Source organism: Hetaerina americana, unplaced genomic scaffold, assembly GCF_022747635.1.
Source record: "Hetaerina americana unplaced genomic scaffold, ioHetAmer1.1.p SCAF_1, whole genome shotgun sequence".
Classification (NCBI taxonomy): Eukaryota; Metazoa; Arthropoda; class Insecta; order Odonata; family Calopterygidae; genus Hetaerina; species Hetaerina americana.
In genome coordinates this window covers 66219389-66236018 of record NW_027286069.1, presented here as the reverse complement: position 1 = coordinate 66236018, position 16630 = coordinate 66219389, and the positions used below count along the sequence as shown (strand labels likewise).

The window sequence follows — 16630 nt, the reverse complement described above, 5'->3', positions numbered from 1 at the left end:
AAGGTATTAATTGGATATAGTTAGAAATAAATTCTCAAATTTCTACAATCCACGAACAAAACATTCATGCAAACATACATTCATGCAAAAACCCTTACACCTCACACACATGCACACAAACAAACTACCAACTAACATACATATGCAATCACAAATACACCTGATATCTTTACGATGTTTAATTTGTTCCAACTTGTAAATTAAATGTTATAATACTTCTAAAATGACTTCGGTTTCTTGCTATTATGATTCCTGATTGTTCGAGGAAATAATGAGTATTTGTATCTATCTGTACTGGAATCTGTCTCCCTTATTTTATCTTTGTAGTCTGATCTACCTTAGTAGTGTAGGGCTTCAAGTATCATGGTTAAACTCGTTTGTTATGAACCTTTATATAAGCTTATGTCTCGCTTGTTCTCTTCCTATCTTAAGTGGCTCCCAGCCTAAATCCCCTAAGAGACCTGTCATACATGTGTTCTCATAATAACAATTTTTAACGAATCTGGTTGATATTTTATAAACTTTATCTGATTCATTTAATCCAAATTTTCTCCTGAGGATCCCAAATGCTGGCGGCATATTCCAAATGAGGTCTTTCTAGAGAAAAATGACATCTCTCTTTAACTTTCTCATAACATTTCCCCAACACCCGTTAATGAAGCAGAGTTTCTTTAAAGATAAAACGCACATTGTCCTCATATATGCTTCCCTTGAAAGCGGTGGTATTAGAACTACCCCCTAGTATTTAAATTGATTGGCCTTAATTAGCACTGAACCCTCTATTTCATAGTTTATTTTCTATTCGCCACATACTTTGTTCCAACATTTCTAAACTGCGCATTTGTCTATATTAAGCATCCATCCCCCATTCCTTGCATCAATCGAAAATTATGTCTAGGTTTCAGGAGAGTGGCTTGCGATCTAGTTTACTCTTTGTTTACATGTATACCACCTTGTCGTGAGCAGGAAACCTGATATTGCTACGAACGTGTGATCTAAAGTCATTTATGTTTATTAACAATAGAAGCGGCCCTATTACACCTCCTTGGGGTATGCCCGAAGTTAAATCTATATCCGTTTAGCACAAACCAACCATTGCTACTATTTGTTTTCGATTTGACAAAACGTTTCTATTTCAATTTATTAATTTCTTGTTGATACCATAGCAGTCAAATGTGTGTAACAAGTCATTGTGTGGGGCTCTATCGGAGACTTTTTTGAAAAATAATATATGCATTATTCCTAAGGACATCGCAAAATATTTGACAGCATACAATTTATAACAAAATTACTCTAACATTAGAGTCAATTGTGAATTAATATTTTTCGTTGTTCATCTCGTTTATACGTATTTGGAAATTCCCTTTGGCAAAAAAAATCTTAACTAATTAACATAACATTTTTTTCATAGTTTTTATTCAAACGAAAGAGTAAGGTATTTCCACACATTGAATTTACAGACCAACAGCATTATTTTAAAATATTATTTAAATTATCTTTAAAAGTTTATTTGAGATTAGTTTAAATGAATATTCTTTGTATTTATTTATGCATCAGGATGTAGAAGCAGCGTATCTTTTGTTCGCACTCAGAAATAGTTTAAAGCGATGAAATTTAATATTCATGCGTTCCTATAGCTATTTTTTCTTATTATTTGCTGACAGCAATAAGCTAGTGGCTAATTAGCTGTTATATATTGTTCCGGTAACAACTCTTAAACGAATTCCACATGCATGGAACGCTCAAAAAGAGGCGTTTAAACCTTACATATTTTTAAGCATAACCTTGATGATATGCTATATTCTTTGAGCATCATATGATCAATTAGAAACACCAAAAACATCAAAATAAAATTCTGGATGAAAAAGTTGATAAGACATAATATCAACTAAACGACGAAAAAGAAAGTAAAGAGGCACACTCGAATGAAATCGTGCTTGTTTGAAAGAAGGTAAGTTTAATGTTATAAGCACAAAATAAATGCTCATGTGAGATAAAAACTTTCAGAAAAGAAAATAATACTCTCTAAACCGTTAGGCAAATGCTAATTTTTTTTCAAATAAAACGATGGATCCTTACAAAAATGCCAGTTGACCTATAATCACATTATCAACGGTACTTGTTTTGTGTGATAGAGAGAAGAGTTCTTAAGAGATATAAAATATTTTTTAAACAGACGAATAGGAGATAAGCATCCATTTGAAAACACTCGTGTACCATTCTACTTTAGTAAATATCATACCCAGCCTATTGTCTATTTTTAGAAAAATTTACTTCTTATATTCTAAATACATACCTGTAAGTCTATTGATGTATGCAGTTTTGAAGCTAGATACCCTATCTTGACAAGGCCGGGAGTAGGCCAATTAGTTTAGAAAAAATTACGCCAAATCCTGAAACGTAAAAACCGGTGGTTCAGTAAACGAGTGAACGCAGAAACAGATTTTATCTTCGTCAATTCGTTGCTGCAACTTTTTTCCATTTATTCCGTGGGGCAGGTTATGATGTCACCACATTCAGGTTGATTATGATGGGCGCTTCCTTTTTGGGACCGTGTTTAACACTTTCTAGAGTATTTTATTACTGCAGAGATAATTTTTCCTGCTTCTATCTCTCGTCCTCAGCTTTGGACTCTCGAAAACCTTGCCAATCCATTCCAAAAAAATGACGCAGAAAAATTGCAGGGACGATAATTTTTGGCTCCGTGAAGTCTGCGGAAGAGTCGTTTCGACGTGCGGTTGAGGGAATTGGAGAGGGCAAGCAAACGTAAGAAAAGCATTTACCGTCTGTAGACGGCAGTATAGATTTAGTTGAAAAAAATATAAGTGCACGAAGGCAAAGTTTTATAAAACATGGCTCATGGGTAACGGAGGAGATGGAATAGACAATTTAACGGGTAAAGGTAAAGAAAGACTTGAAGAAATGGTAAAAACTAGCTAAAAGTAGCCATAAATGGAACCTAAAGTTTTGAGAGTTACCGACGAGTGAACTGCTGTGTTATTGTATTTCATCCGGAGTATATATATCTACAGGCATTTTGGGATATCGGGCATATGGGAGAAAGGAGTCGTTAACTCTTGATAAACTTTAATTCGCCCCCAGAAGAACAAGTGAAGAAGAATAGATTATCTAGAATTCTTACAGTAAACGTTTAGCAAGACGGCCTACGGCTACAGTTAGCTTTTTATTGAAAGGTACACAGTCATTTCCATTAAATGTGTCATTGGGAATATATTAAATGAAGAAATTTTGGGAATAGGAAATGCCACTCTATTATCTTGAACTAATATATTACTGCAATTATTTCCTGCGATCGTTGCCCAAGCAACCCTTTAATGCAACTTTATTCATTTTAAATATAGAATTATAAAATCCGGGAGGGTATTTTTAAAGTAGGTAAAAGTAAAAACATATCATACATACATTTGTTTGTAAAAGAAAAATTAGAGGCAGAAATTATAACTAAAAATTCCTTAAAAAATTTAAAATTATGTTTTTGTAGTCGTAGATAATGCTAAGTTTTAATTTTTTTCTGAGAATGAGTACCGACTTTAAGGTAAAACCTTTGGCAATGTTTGTTCAGGGTGAATTCGAAAAGTTATGCAAGTATTTTTAAGTGTATTTCATTTCGCAGTTTTGCGCAAACACTTAAAATTTTTCAAAGTACTGTCCTTGGGCCTCTACGCAGTTTATCCAAGGACTCTGCCAAGACTGGTGCGCGACCTGGAAGGCGTCGTCGGGGGCCTCCCGCAAAGTCTTCTTCACGGCAGATTGGATATCTTCTATGGACGAAAAAAGGGGTTCCTATCAGGACTGCCTTAATCCGAGGGAACAAAAAGCAGTTTGCTGAGGTGACGTCAGGATTATAGGGGGTGGGGCAGCGGAACTCGCGGACACGTAGGGCGTCGTGGCAAGGCCCGTTCGTATTGAAGTAGGTAGCGGATGTCTTTTATCTTCCTGATGAACCTTTTATAGTCTTTCCCGCACATCCACGAATTAGGCTGCGTTTACTGTCTGTCCTTGGGGAACAAACTCCTTATGGACCACTCCTTTCTTGTCGAAAAAGAAAATGGGAATTGTTTTCCCTTTTGATTTGTTCATTCTTGTCTTTTTGGTCTTGGGGGACTGGTGCCACTCAGAGCTGGCGTTTTGTTTCTGAGTCGTAGTCAAAAACCCAGGTTTCATCACCATGATGACGTCGTCCAAATATTCAGATCCATTTTCAATACGATGCGCAGAGGATTATAATAAATGACGTCCTGTCACTTCCAAAGCTTGGAAAGCAATAGGACCGGTTTTGTGGTAAAGCTTAGTATGTCTTCCATCAACTCCAAGCAGTTAGATCCCGAGTCAACAAATAGGAGCGGTGGAGGAAATTTAATTGCATTACTTTTGAAAAGCATCTTATATTAGCAGTTTAGTTAACATAACTTGTTGAACAACTGCGTTTGATAATTTCAACTTTATGGTAGTGGTTAATTGAAATGTTGGTCTCTGAGAAAGGTAGAGGTAATACGCTTGATGACGTGACAAGGTTGCAGAAATACCATATTACTGTACTTTGTACCAATAATGACAAACATTCCACACAATATCTACAATGAAACCTATGAATCACGAAGTTTATATTTGAGCATATATTCCGCAAGCTTCTAAACGTATTAAGTTGTATTGTGAATTATTGCCAAATTTAATTCTGAAAATATCATTTGCTGCTACCAAAAAATATAAAAAAAGTTGACCTTTTTCTGAGTTTTTAAAGGGTGAAAACTGCTAGTAATTTGGTGACCAAATGAAAAGCCTGCCTAATCCATTAAGACGGGCAAATTAGACGAGAAGAAAGGGTAGGTATGTTGCGTAGGTAAGGAAGATAACATCGCGGTAAGCGTGAGCAAGTTTGCTCGTTATCACATTGTGCACAGCCTTGGAAAGGTGAAAGGAAACGGGAGGGATGAACTCAAGCGAGGGGATGAGTAGGGAGGAAACTTGAGATAAAAAGGTTAATGACCATGGTCCAGTTGCTAGGTAAGCGCTTCAGTGGTAAGTGCCACTTCGAAATTCCATCACGTCTTAAAAATGAGCTATTATAGGCCGTTAAGCGGGAAATACGCTGATACTTTACCAAGTGTTTGCTGCTGATGAGAGCTGATAACTTCATTAGCATTTCAAGTTTTCGTTGAGGTTTCATCGTATCCTGAATTATCAAAGTTCAGTGAATATATTAAATGTTTCGTTAAATGCGTAAAATTAATATGAGTTTTGTCGGGTATGGACAGCATAACTTGTTGGAGCAGAAGTGCTGTTCGTCAAAGGTTCACTAGGAATGAAAAATGACCTGACATTAAACAAGGGGGGCAAACATTTCGTCAAGGTGAGGGATTTCATGTACCATTCTAGGACTATGGTGATAGTTCGATATATGAAATAAAAATCAAATATATTCCCTTTTACCTTCTAGGGATGCAGGAAACAAACAACGAAATAATCAAGTCACTCAACGTTAAAGCAAAGAATATCTTCTTTGGGTCATCCTTCGATAATAATCGAAGGGTAGCTACAACTATGGAAAATTACAATAGAACTTCGATATTAGTGTGATGATTGCAACAACGCAGATTACAGTAAAGTAATCAAAAACAGATGAATTGAAAAATCACAGAACATTAAAGCTGATGTCTCACGAGTCGAAAGAACTTGCTGCGATAATTAGCTGAATAATATTGATAGAAAAGAGTTCTTACGGCCTTTATTATATAGCTGAAGAATGGAAAAGATATGTAGAATAAATGCTCACGCAAAACGAATTCATGTTTACAAAAAAACGACGAGTAATAAGGGTAGCATTCATTTGAGTGTACTGTTCGAAAAAGTGATACAATAAACAAGCCATCATTCCTGAGCTTGAAAAAAGCCTTCAAAAACGTTGAATGGAAGCAGGCGTTTTAGAAAAAGCACCTGGAAAGGGCTATTACGACAGGATTCATCATCTTTCCAAGATTTAGGTAGCAACCATGCAAAAGATAAAACGGAAGGAAAACAAACATGAGCAAACGAGTAAGACAAGAGGCAATGAAAGGAACAAACATTGCTTATCAAAAGAGTCGGGATTCAAGTTCACAAATGACATGGAAGTAGCAGTAGAAATGGAAAATAGCCGCAAGTTCTTCATGTCTTTCCTAAATGCTAGCAAACCTAGTTGTTCGGCAGTATAATATGAGCCTCAAAAGGAAGAAAACTAAAATCCTTGTGTTTGAAAAATAAAATCTAAATGCAGATATAATTATTTGAGAAGTGAAACTGGAACAGGTGCAGTCCTTCATTTACCTGCTGTAAAACTTGATAGGGAGGAAGTTCGACCGACTTTGAGTGAAAAATAGCTCAAAATAATAATTTGTTCGCGAAGAAGAGGTTATGACTGTCTCTCAGAAAACCTAACGTAGCAAAAAAGGAATCAGTGCATCAAAGCACTCCTATGGAGCGTATCTACGAGTTAGATGCATAGAATATTGGAAACTTGAGTTAAAGAAGAACAAAAATATTTGAAAATGGTGCTGGATGGAAATGCTAAAGAGTAAATGAACAGGCAAAGTCAATATGAAGGAAGTGTCTAGAAAATTAGAGGAGGAAAATTCCATATGGAAATCTCCAACAACTAGGTGGGCGGACATATCCTGTTACAATGGATTAGTAAGAAACAAAATTGAAGTGAAACTTCAAAGGAAGTGCCGCGAGGGAGATCAAGTGACAAGTACATAGGACAAATTAAGAAGGGCGTATAACAGAGAAGTTATCAGTAGCGAGAAAAATAACTTGCTATGGCAAAGATTGGTTTGCCATAGCAAGTTATAGGTTTATAGGTTTGAAATATTGATAACGATGAGGTATCCCTCATCATAATAAATGCATATTTATCGTCAATCATAAGTAAAATAAAGGGATATCATGTTCTGTCTACTCGCAAATTATCCAATTCATTTATAAGTCTTTGAAGTTTTCATCAACGTAACTAATGCTAATGCTGCAATGTAAAGAGCCATTTTTATTTTATTAGAGATATTCTTTCGGTTGTATTATATAATATTTTTTATTAATATTAGTAAATTAATTTAAACTTATAATGTAATTATATAATAATAATTAATATATTCATACATAAGTAATAGTAAATTTTTAGATTAAACTTATGACAAAAGTGTTGAGAAGTCAACATCCACGGCCTTATTGAGGTTAAAAATATAAGAATATAAAAAAAGGAGCTTATCTTTCAACCAAAAGGTTTGACGGCAAAATTTGTAACTTCTATTCAATTGATTAATATGATTGCTTGAATAAGAACACACTTTTGGTCATTGGTGGGATAATAATCGGAGATTACCTAATCACAACTAATCTCTAAACTTTTTTTGCCATATTTTATCTCTACTTGAAAGATAAAGCACTTATAAAGGCCTCAGTAATTTGGCTGGGTTTTCGTAGCGCATTACTGGCATGCTATTTAAAAGCTGCTCTTTTGTATTCATTAAGGTGAAAAATGTTGGACTATTACGAGTACAATTATAGGTGGCCAGAGTGTCTGCTTTGTCTTATTAGTTTTTACGTCATTGAAAGACTGATGACTACAAAGATTTTAATTACTTTTGGCATTTTTCTCTGCAATGAATGCTTTCAGTTTCGTGTTTATGAAACAATTTTTAAATTTTTATCATTGATGCAACATACTGATATACTGGTGCTGCATATATTTTTCAAAAATCGAGATGCTCCTCTTCCACCCTTTCTAGATATTTTCATTTCCATTTAGGTTGTGTATTCCAAGAAGACCGGGAATTATAATTACATCCACTTCTCATCAGCTTAAAGTCATCAGTTTATGTTCAACAATTTATTTTAAGGGCAGTGTTTGGTACGTGCCGTTTTTAGCAAATAGACATTCTATTTTCAAAGGAGATGACCGCTACCACGGTCACGTTTAGCTCCATTATAATATGACTTACCAGAAAGAATTCCATAATTTACCGCATAATCCCATTTGTTTACCGCAATGCTCCATATTTTCTCTATGGTGTGATAATCGTGAGAGATAGGTCAGGACAGGATGAGAGTTCATGAGTATTCTTAAAAAACACGCCTAGCAGTATCGGTCGAATGGCTGGGACAATTGTCCTAAACGAAAAAACTTCCGCTCTCCGGGGAAAAACATCATCTAGAAAAGGATTTAAATTCATCCTAAAATATTCTATGTAAACTGCTGAAGTCATGATGCATAGCTGCCGCTCCAAAGACCCTGGACCGGCCGCTAACATTGCTCCTCGAAAACTCGTGCTAAATTATCTACGGCTATGTTTTTGGGTGTTGTGGCGTTGCGCCTACCATGAAAAATATGCTCAATAAAATAAAAACATGAAAGTGTTATAGGTTGGTAAAATTATATGTTTTATTGGTATTTCTTGATCATCGAACCTCCAATTTACCTCCAAACGTTGTCGGAAAAAACGTCTCAAAAGCCGCATCGATGTCTATGATCGTAAAATCCCTTCAAGCCAGTCTCCTTGGTCCGTCTTATATAACTTGGAGAGCGGTATATTTCCTCAGGTAATTGGCGTTTTTCACTACGAAAGTTGCCCTCCGAATGACCAAGAATTTTTTGCCAAAGCTCGTAGCTATACAGGAACTTCCTCAGTACTTGTGCGTGCCAAAATCTTTCACTAATCGGGTTTATTCCTTGATTAACCTCATCTTGACTATTCTTTCTGAACCTTTACTTTTTACATTTCAGTTTTATGTTTCATTATTTCCTTCACTACCTGATTGACATTTTAGTCCACACTATTAAGCCTTTCCTCAATCAAGTTCCCCAATTCCTCCATTTTCACCACAGGGCTCAGAGTAGCGTTACCTTGACTTTTTTAAAAGTAAATAAATACGTAATATATAGAGTTAATATTAAAGTAGTAGTGAAAATGTTATTTATCCATAAAATACAATCGCCATGCGTTTTAACCATCGAATTTATGTAGGAAATGTTTAGTTAAACCCTTCCATTTGAAATTCAAGGGGAATTTCAATAGGTTTTACGAAGGAATTGTCAATAAAAATTCTTTTTCAGCGGTCAACCCATTATTTTCTATTTGCAATATTGATGAATTAACGCATCATTCGCAAAAAAACGTGAAAAATGTTCTCGTTTGAAGTAAATTTTGTCATTATTGCATTATGAATACCATATTCAGTAGAGAACGAAACAAAAAGTTTTTATGACTTCACATGGACTAAATTATTCTAAAGCTACTTACAAATGCGCCAACGGAAGCTTTAAGGTGTTCAAAATTTAATAAGAGAAAGAGGACCTTAACGAATCATTCCCCTTTGGGACAAATAAAGGAAATGAGAATTTTACAGTTCAACCTAAAAATGTTCATATGCTCATAGTGATTAAACTTAGGATTACTGGATATATTTGAAAATAGTATGTACCTGAAGTTATCCCTGTAATTTTTAATTAATGAAATTATTGAATGCTCTCAGATAATTCTCACACCGTTTTGAATGTTAATCATATTAAAGGAATTTTTCTTACGCGCCTAGCGTTATTACTTTAACTTTAGGTCACAATTATTTTTACGTGTTATTGCCCTCGTGGTAATTACAAACTTATTGCTATAAACAGTTGTTATTCGTGCTTATACGGGAATTGAAAGCATATGTTTGCCGCGGAGTGAAAGAAAATAACGTTCCTATGCATGATCATTACCGACACAGTTAGTTTACTATCTCCTCCCTTCCAAGGCGACTGGAAAATTTCTCGCGACGGAAACAGAAAGAGCGGAAGGCAATAAGTGAAGAGGAGAAAATAACGAGAAGAAATACGAAGCAAGAGTAGAGAAAGTTTGGACGAAAATCCACTGTGAAAGAGACAGGAAAAGAGTATGGGGTGATGTGGCGTGGTGGAAAAGGATAAAAAGAAGGGTCCACGTTTTAAGGGGTTGTACAGGTAATATAAAGAAAACGGGACCCGGAATATAGGATGAGATGGAGATCTGCTGCACTAAGGGTTTAAGGAATTAAAATGAACGAGGAGCAGCTCGAGAAGGGGGATATGGAGCGCTGAAAACTCTCCAGCATCTTTCCCCCTTCTCATTAAGTTGTCTAAAAAAAAGAGGAAATTCTCAAATCCTTGGGTCACGGCTTGAGCAACTTTCAATTTTTAAAAGCCACTCTCAGACATTGCTTTATTCCATTCCCTATGATTCCCTTAAGGGAATCAAGCATGAGCCACGAGTCGACATCGGAGAAAATGCAATTTTCTTTGAAATTAACATTTTAAAACCATTTTTTCTGGAAAACAAAAAAGTAAATCAGGAAGCAAAAAGACTATTGGGTTATTGGCACTTGCCATTTACGGATGCACACCGCAGTATTCTTTTGCCACTGGTATTGACTTGAAATCATTTTAAATAAAATATGAAATAAATTTAGGAAAGGGAATCATTTTTTGATTTGAGATAATATTCTTATGTTTTTATGTAATACATATCCCGAACCATTGTGGAAATCATAATTAAAAGGAAATATAAGACTTGAGATTGCTTATTTATCGTCAAGCCCTCTTTCTATAATTAGTATGCTTTCAAAAGTAACCAGCAAGAACTCATCGATACTCGTATCTATTAATGATGTTTCGGAAAATCTTCTTAAGCAGCGTGAAATACTGTTGCTTATATTTTTCACCAGGAAGAGTATATTTCGAAATATTTTATTTCTATATTCAGAAACCATAGTTAAATAATTAACTGAAAAATATGCAATCCATGAATTTGTTGAAATATTACCTATTTCATTAAATTATTTTATCATGTATGGAAAATGGAAAAAAATTGGACAATTGGTGGAGATAGCAACAACGATATCCTTTTGAATGCCGGTTTGCCAAAGTACCAGTAAGAAAAGAGATTCCAGATACACGCGTATCACATGCAATGAGATCACTCCTGGGAACGCTAAGACATATGCTGTCAACTTCCGGTATTCTCATATTAAATGTATTACATGTGGTTTCCTAGTCTAATAATTTTATGACATGTATTTCATCTTCAATGATTCTTCCCAAGGATAACTATTTTACTGCTTTATGTTTCATCTTGACTCTCATTCTTGAAAAAAACTTAATATCCAGTATGTTTAAAATTGAACAAATATTTATATTTGGTATTTTATTTTGCACTGAAATAAATGGTACCATTTTATTCTGACCAGGATCGACCCGTTTCGAAGAGGCCTTTTACAATGGTCAGCAGGAGAACGATGTGATGGGAGTTAGTTCAGACATCGGAGGTGGTGGTGGAGGAGGAGGGGAAGATGACGTAGAAGGAGCCATCCCGGCCATCTCGTTGGGAGGGCCATATTTCGACACTTCAGCATCAAAGAATGTCACCGCTCTCGTGGGAAAAACGGCATACCTGAACTGTCGGGTGAAAAACCTTGGAAACAGAACGGTAAGTCAATTTAAAAAAGGTACAATAATATTGCGTATGATATTATTATTGCTATGCATATATTATTTGGGAAATCAGATGTTTACATCTCTATCAACTATATGGTATTAGTTCTGTATGTTTAAGGAAGTAAATTCGATTAATTACAATGATAGCCTTGTGGATTTTAAATACGAGTTAATTCTTCAAACAACTCCATACATTATGAACTTTATAAGACATTTAAATATATGTAAATCATAAACATATTATGGTATGATTATGTGGGAAATAATTTCAAACAAGTTTCCTGTCCGTATTATTTTTAGGCTAAATACTAAAAGATCGTTCATGCATACTTATATGTATACATAAATGCATACGCACATACTTATAGTACATAAAAAATCATAAACACAGTAACCACCCGAAGGTCGGTTTGGTAGGTGATGGTATAGTTCACCCAATACTAAGCACGACGGCGTGTGAAATTCACACATTAGGGTAGGGGGGCAAGTTCCTTTCCCTTTGCTGGTTATGGTTTCCCAGGATGATCTGGTACACGAAAAATCGCATAGCTTGGGTGGAGCATCAGTGGAGCTGCAGGTGCCCAGAGACTTGCCCGGGAATCGAATCCGTGTGTGTGTGTGTGTATGTACATACATACATATCCTCAATGGGTGGGGTCGGTTGGGGCATGGTGGGGGGGAAGGAGGAGGAGGAAACTGGGGTAGGTGTGGATTTTATGAAATTAGTTGACAGTATTAAATTCGTCCTTGTTTGTTGTAAAACGTTTTGCTTCTCTCTTCATACTTTATAAATGAACATTCACAAAGTATCGGCCTAAACCATCTCTCAAATCAAAACTAAAAATTAACTGTTATTATTATAAACTTGTTAGAGATCATAATGTTTGAATTTATCAATATGGGAACCATTCAAGATATATTTTTCAGATGGATTTTTGTAGTAGCCCATTTCATATGTTTCATTTAATAATGTTTATGAAATTTTTAAAATTGTTAACGGAGGCTTAATGTAGTGCGTTTTCCGTCTGATTTAGACCATTTTAAGTTATTTATTCATATTACTGGTTTATTTCGTCCAACAGTTGAAAAAAACCCAAAATACGATATAAAACAAAATTTCTTAATGAACTGTATCAATATTTACCATAGAGCGTAACTGTACAGATAAGTGAATCCTTTGAAATATTTGTAATATTCCAACGGAGCCTTATTTCTCTGTAAATCATGGAGACTCATGTTCGTTATATCATTCGCTCAATAGGTTCATCAAATTCCCTCTAAAGAAGGAGAGGTTATTTGACAATTGAATGATAATCAAGTGTTAGACATTTTTTGTCAGAATTTTATTATATTTACTGACCACCTACGCAGGCCTAAGGCGAAGTTTAGGAAGCAAGGATATTTTGGGTCGAGAGCATTTGTTATGCCCATTTCAAGAAATACTAATTGGAAAGTATTTTTTCATCTCCTCGTGTCTTCTGCTGGTTCTTTCAGTAACAATACTAATGTATTTCAGCGCTAAGTAAATTGAATATAATTTAACCGCAAGATTTAATGAGATAGATTTTTGTTCGATCAACCAGAAGAACCTTGAAATGGACGTTCTACCTTTTCATTCAAAATAGTAGTGCCCACTCAATGGCTCACTGCATGAGAGTATTCATAGGTACTGTATGCATTTCCGTCGGTAGTCTGCTCCCGCATTCGCCACGGGAGTCAGAGGAAGCGAGGGAAACCCCATCAAGGTATATGCTTCTCATGCATAGGCCCGAGGCAAGTTACGCGGCGCTCCAGCCACGGCGCAGCGCTGAGAGATTGGGGATGCGGGTGAAGGCACCATCGAGGAAGAAACATTAGCCGCATAGATGCTGCACTGTTGGTGGTGGGGTTGGGAGAGAGGACAAGTACTGAGTGACGTTGACGATTCACTACAGAGCCGCGGATTCTGCCAACCAATCAACGTGAGCGCATTGCGTCTCATCGCCAATTCCTTACACATTCAGCATGTGATATTTAGTTTACAACCCTTCGACGTCATAACAAATGAAATAAACTGTCTATATTTTTGTTGAAAACTTTCTGTTGCTGGAAGACGTGGAATTCAGAACTCTGTTTAGGGCACATAAATTGTTAACTAATTAAATACCAAAGCACAATTCTAAAAAAGTTTAATTATATTTTCCTGGAAGATTGAGCCCAGAAACTTAAAAGTCAGCCCGAATTGCTCTGACGATGTTTTGTTGAGGGCTAAGAGATTACCCTCTAATTACACGAAAAAGAAGTTTATTTTTACTTAAGTCAATTAATTTCCAGTTTTGTCCTTATATTAGTTGAGTAAACCATATTATAGTAACCCGTTACTCTCAATTCTCCATAATTATCACTATCCATTAATGGAGTACCTAGTATTTAATGTCAAAATATCCGCTGACATATGTCGAATGCCCATGTAAACGCTTCTTACCTCAATTTTTATCACAGTTAATATCGAAAATGGAAGAAAAAAGTCATAGTTTTCCAAAGCAGGAAATATTTACAAATCATGCTGCAAAAATATTTGTTCCTCACTAACATTTCATTTGATAAATTGGTTTACTGCAACAGTAAATTCTACCGTATATAATTCCATTTCCCTGAAGTACCCTTTCAAATCATCCATCTTACTGGACCTATGGTCATATTTTACCTCTACTTCTATTTTGAAATGCTTACTTAATGCCTTTGTTTTATTTTCAGAGGCTAACTTTCATTTTCTCGTCTATTATATCAAAAATGTAAATTTTCTCTAAATCAGCCAATTCGCTGGTGTCTCTTCCGCTGTTGCTATTCCTGGCTTGTTTAATTCCCCCTCTACAATTCTCTATAGTAGATAATTTATAATTTCACCGATCACTTAAATTTCGTCACCCGTCTTCAGGTTGGAAAGGTGTCCACTCTTTTTGTGTCTCATGATCCAAAGGTATGTATTCATAATATAGGTGGAAGTATTTCCAATTTATGATACAAAAGTGCATTTATCTATTGCATCATTGTCTGTTAATGTTCAGTGAAGATAGCAATATCTATCTATTTGAGATAAACACCTTTATACTTAAAATATTTTCTCCTAGATGTCCACCAAGATCCTAACCTCAAATAACTGAGTAAACTAAATAACTAATAACTAATAATAAACTATTTCTTAGGTGAGTTGTAACTCGTGATATTATTGATATCTTCTAAACCAGAATTATTTGAAAAATGCAGGGAAATTTAATAATTGAAGAACAGTAATGATTTTGTGTTAATATTTACTTTCCAATTGGTAATGTTGACATTTTTTAAGAATTGATTTGATGATTCTCACGGTTAACGTAAATTGATGAGGGAAATGAACAAGAAGGTCTTTTCTGTATTAAATAATCGAATGATGAAATAATTTTGAAAGACTATCAATTTCCATTGAAATTAGAGCAAATTTAAATGCTGAAAATTTAGATAAATCAAGACAGTATTTACATAATTTGCACCAATGAGAAGACAATCCTCAATGAAGACGATTTAAATCACTCCAAAAACAACCCTATCATTATTATTTCATCACAGATGCTCTAAGTTTTCCGTCAATATAATTTTACCTTCACATTGGTAATTAGGAAATGCAATTAATCCATAGTTACGGTGAAATTCAGTTGATCACCTCAAATTAAAAATATGGTACATTTGAATTTTGCTACTAATAAATATGATAACTTAATTTTGAGTCATTGTTTACGTCAGTTTCAAAGCGCTTTGCCTAGTTGATTACCAAGATTTAAGCTCCCTTGAAAGTTAGGAATGCATAATGACTAATCCTCGCAAGAATTTAAGACAGTAAATTCCCCTTAGATCTTCAATTAGGGAAGCTGGATTCAGTAGTGATGAAGGCGCGTCACTAAGTCAGCAAAATCTTTCTCCATGGCATAATTGACCCCATTTATATCCTCTTGCGACAGTCATGTTGGTGGTCTCCTTCTTAGTCGTATTTTCCGTCCTCTTTATTTCTTCACTTCTGTTTTTCTACCATCGATCATATTTTTATCCCATTTATTTTATGAGGAATAATTATATCACCATTTTGGGTCATCTGCCAAATTATTTATAAAACTTTAACCCTGTTCACTCTTCCAAACCTATTTTTAAACGGTAATAGAAAACGAAATTACTGCAAACGACCTATTAATGAGTTCCCGGTAATTAGTTCAAATAACTATGGATCAAAAAACCCACTCCGAAATTTTTGAATTCATTGATGTTATAAATTACTTTTTATGTCACATTTTAGGTTAAATCTCCCCCACAAATCTGTAAGGGTCAATATAAACTACTACATAACTTATATTTAGGCAAAAAAATACAAATTAAAATATGTGGTTAGATATAAAAATAAACACATTTTATTGGTTCCTTTTAGTCATATGCCACCGTTGTCAAAAGGAGTAATTTGTATGGCGAATGTAAATGGGATAATAATGAGTAATGGAGAAAATAATATGACATCTGAATACAAAGTTATTGCCGATTTATAGTACGTATTTTCTGCGGGTGAGTACGTTCTTTGCGGTTCGGGGAAAACTGTGGCATTCTTTTGTTGAGATGAAAATTTGAAAAAAGTTGATTTAGCGTAGAAATGAAGCCCCTACTGGATTCACGGGGGAACTGAAGAGGAGCTAGCAATGAAAAGGTAGTGGGAGTGGAGTCGGGGCATGCCGGTTGATTACGCTCGTAAATGCTGCAGTGTGGGAAAATTGCAGGCGAAGATTGGTCGCATGAGCTGGGACGGGGAATAGCTGCCGCACGCGGGGATGAAAATGAATGAATGGGAATACTGGATTAAAACGCTAAAATTATAATGAAATTGAAAGTTACTTTTGGTGGAGAGTGAGTGGTGAGAACAGAAGGGGGAGGTTCATGCTGCAAAATAACCTTAGCTGGCTTGAGAAGGGGAATTTAGGAGATCCTACCTATTTTTATGAGGTAAATATAATTGATCACACACAAAACGACGTGCAAAAGTTTGGATGAAGAGGAAATATAAAATATTTTTTACTTGGATTTATCTTAAGCAACATTTTTCATCTCAAAGTATAGAATGCTTCAAAGTTTTTTGGT

The 16630-nt window shown here is 35.2% G+C and overlaps 1 protein-coding gene across 1 annotated transcript in view; it reads left to right on the top strand.

Moving 5' to 3' along the window:
- LOC139692645 (zwei Ig domain protein zig-8-like) overlaps positions 1-16630 on the top strand; it is a 494186-nt gene that overhangs the window by 288698 nt on the left and 188858 nt on the right. The window contains exon 2 of the mRNA XM_071590958.1: positions 11254-11492. Coding sequence (XP_071447059.1) covers positions 11254-11492 — 239 coding nt within the window. The remainder of the gene's footprint in view (positions 1-11253; positions 11493-16630) is intronic.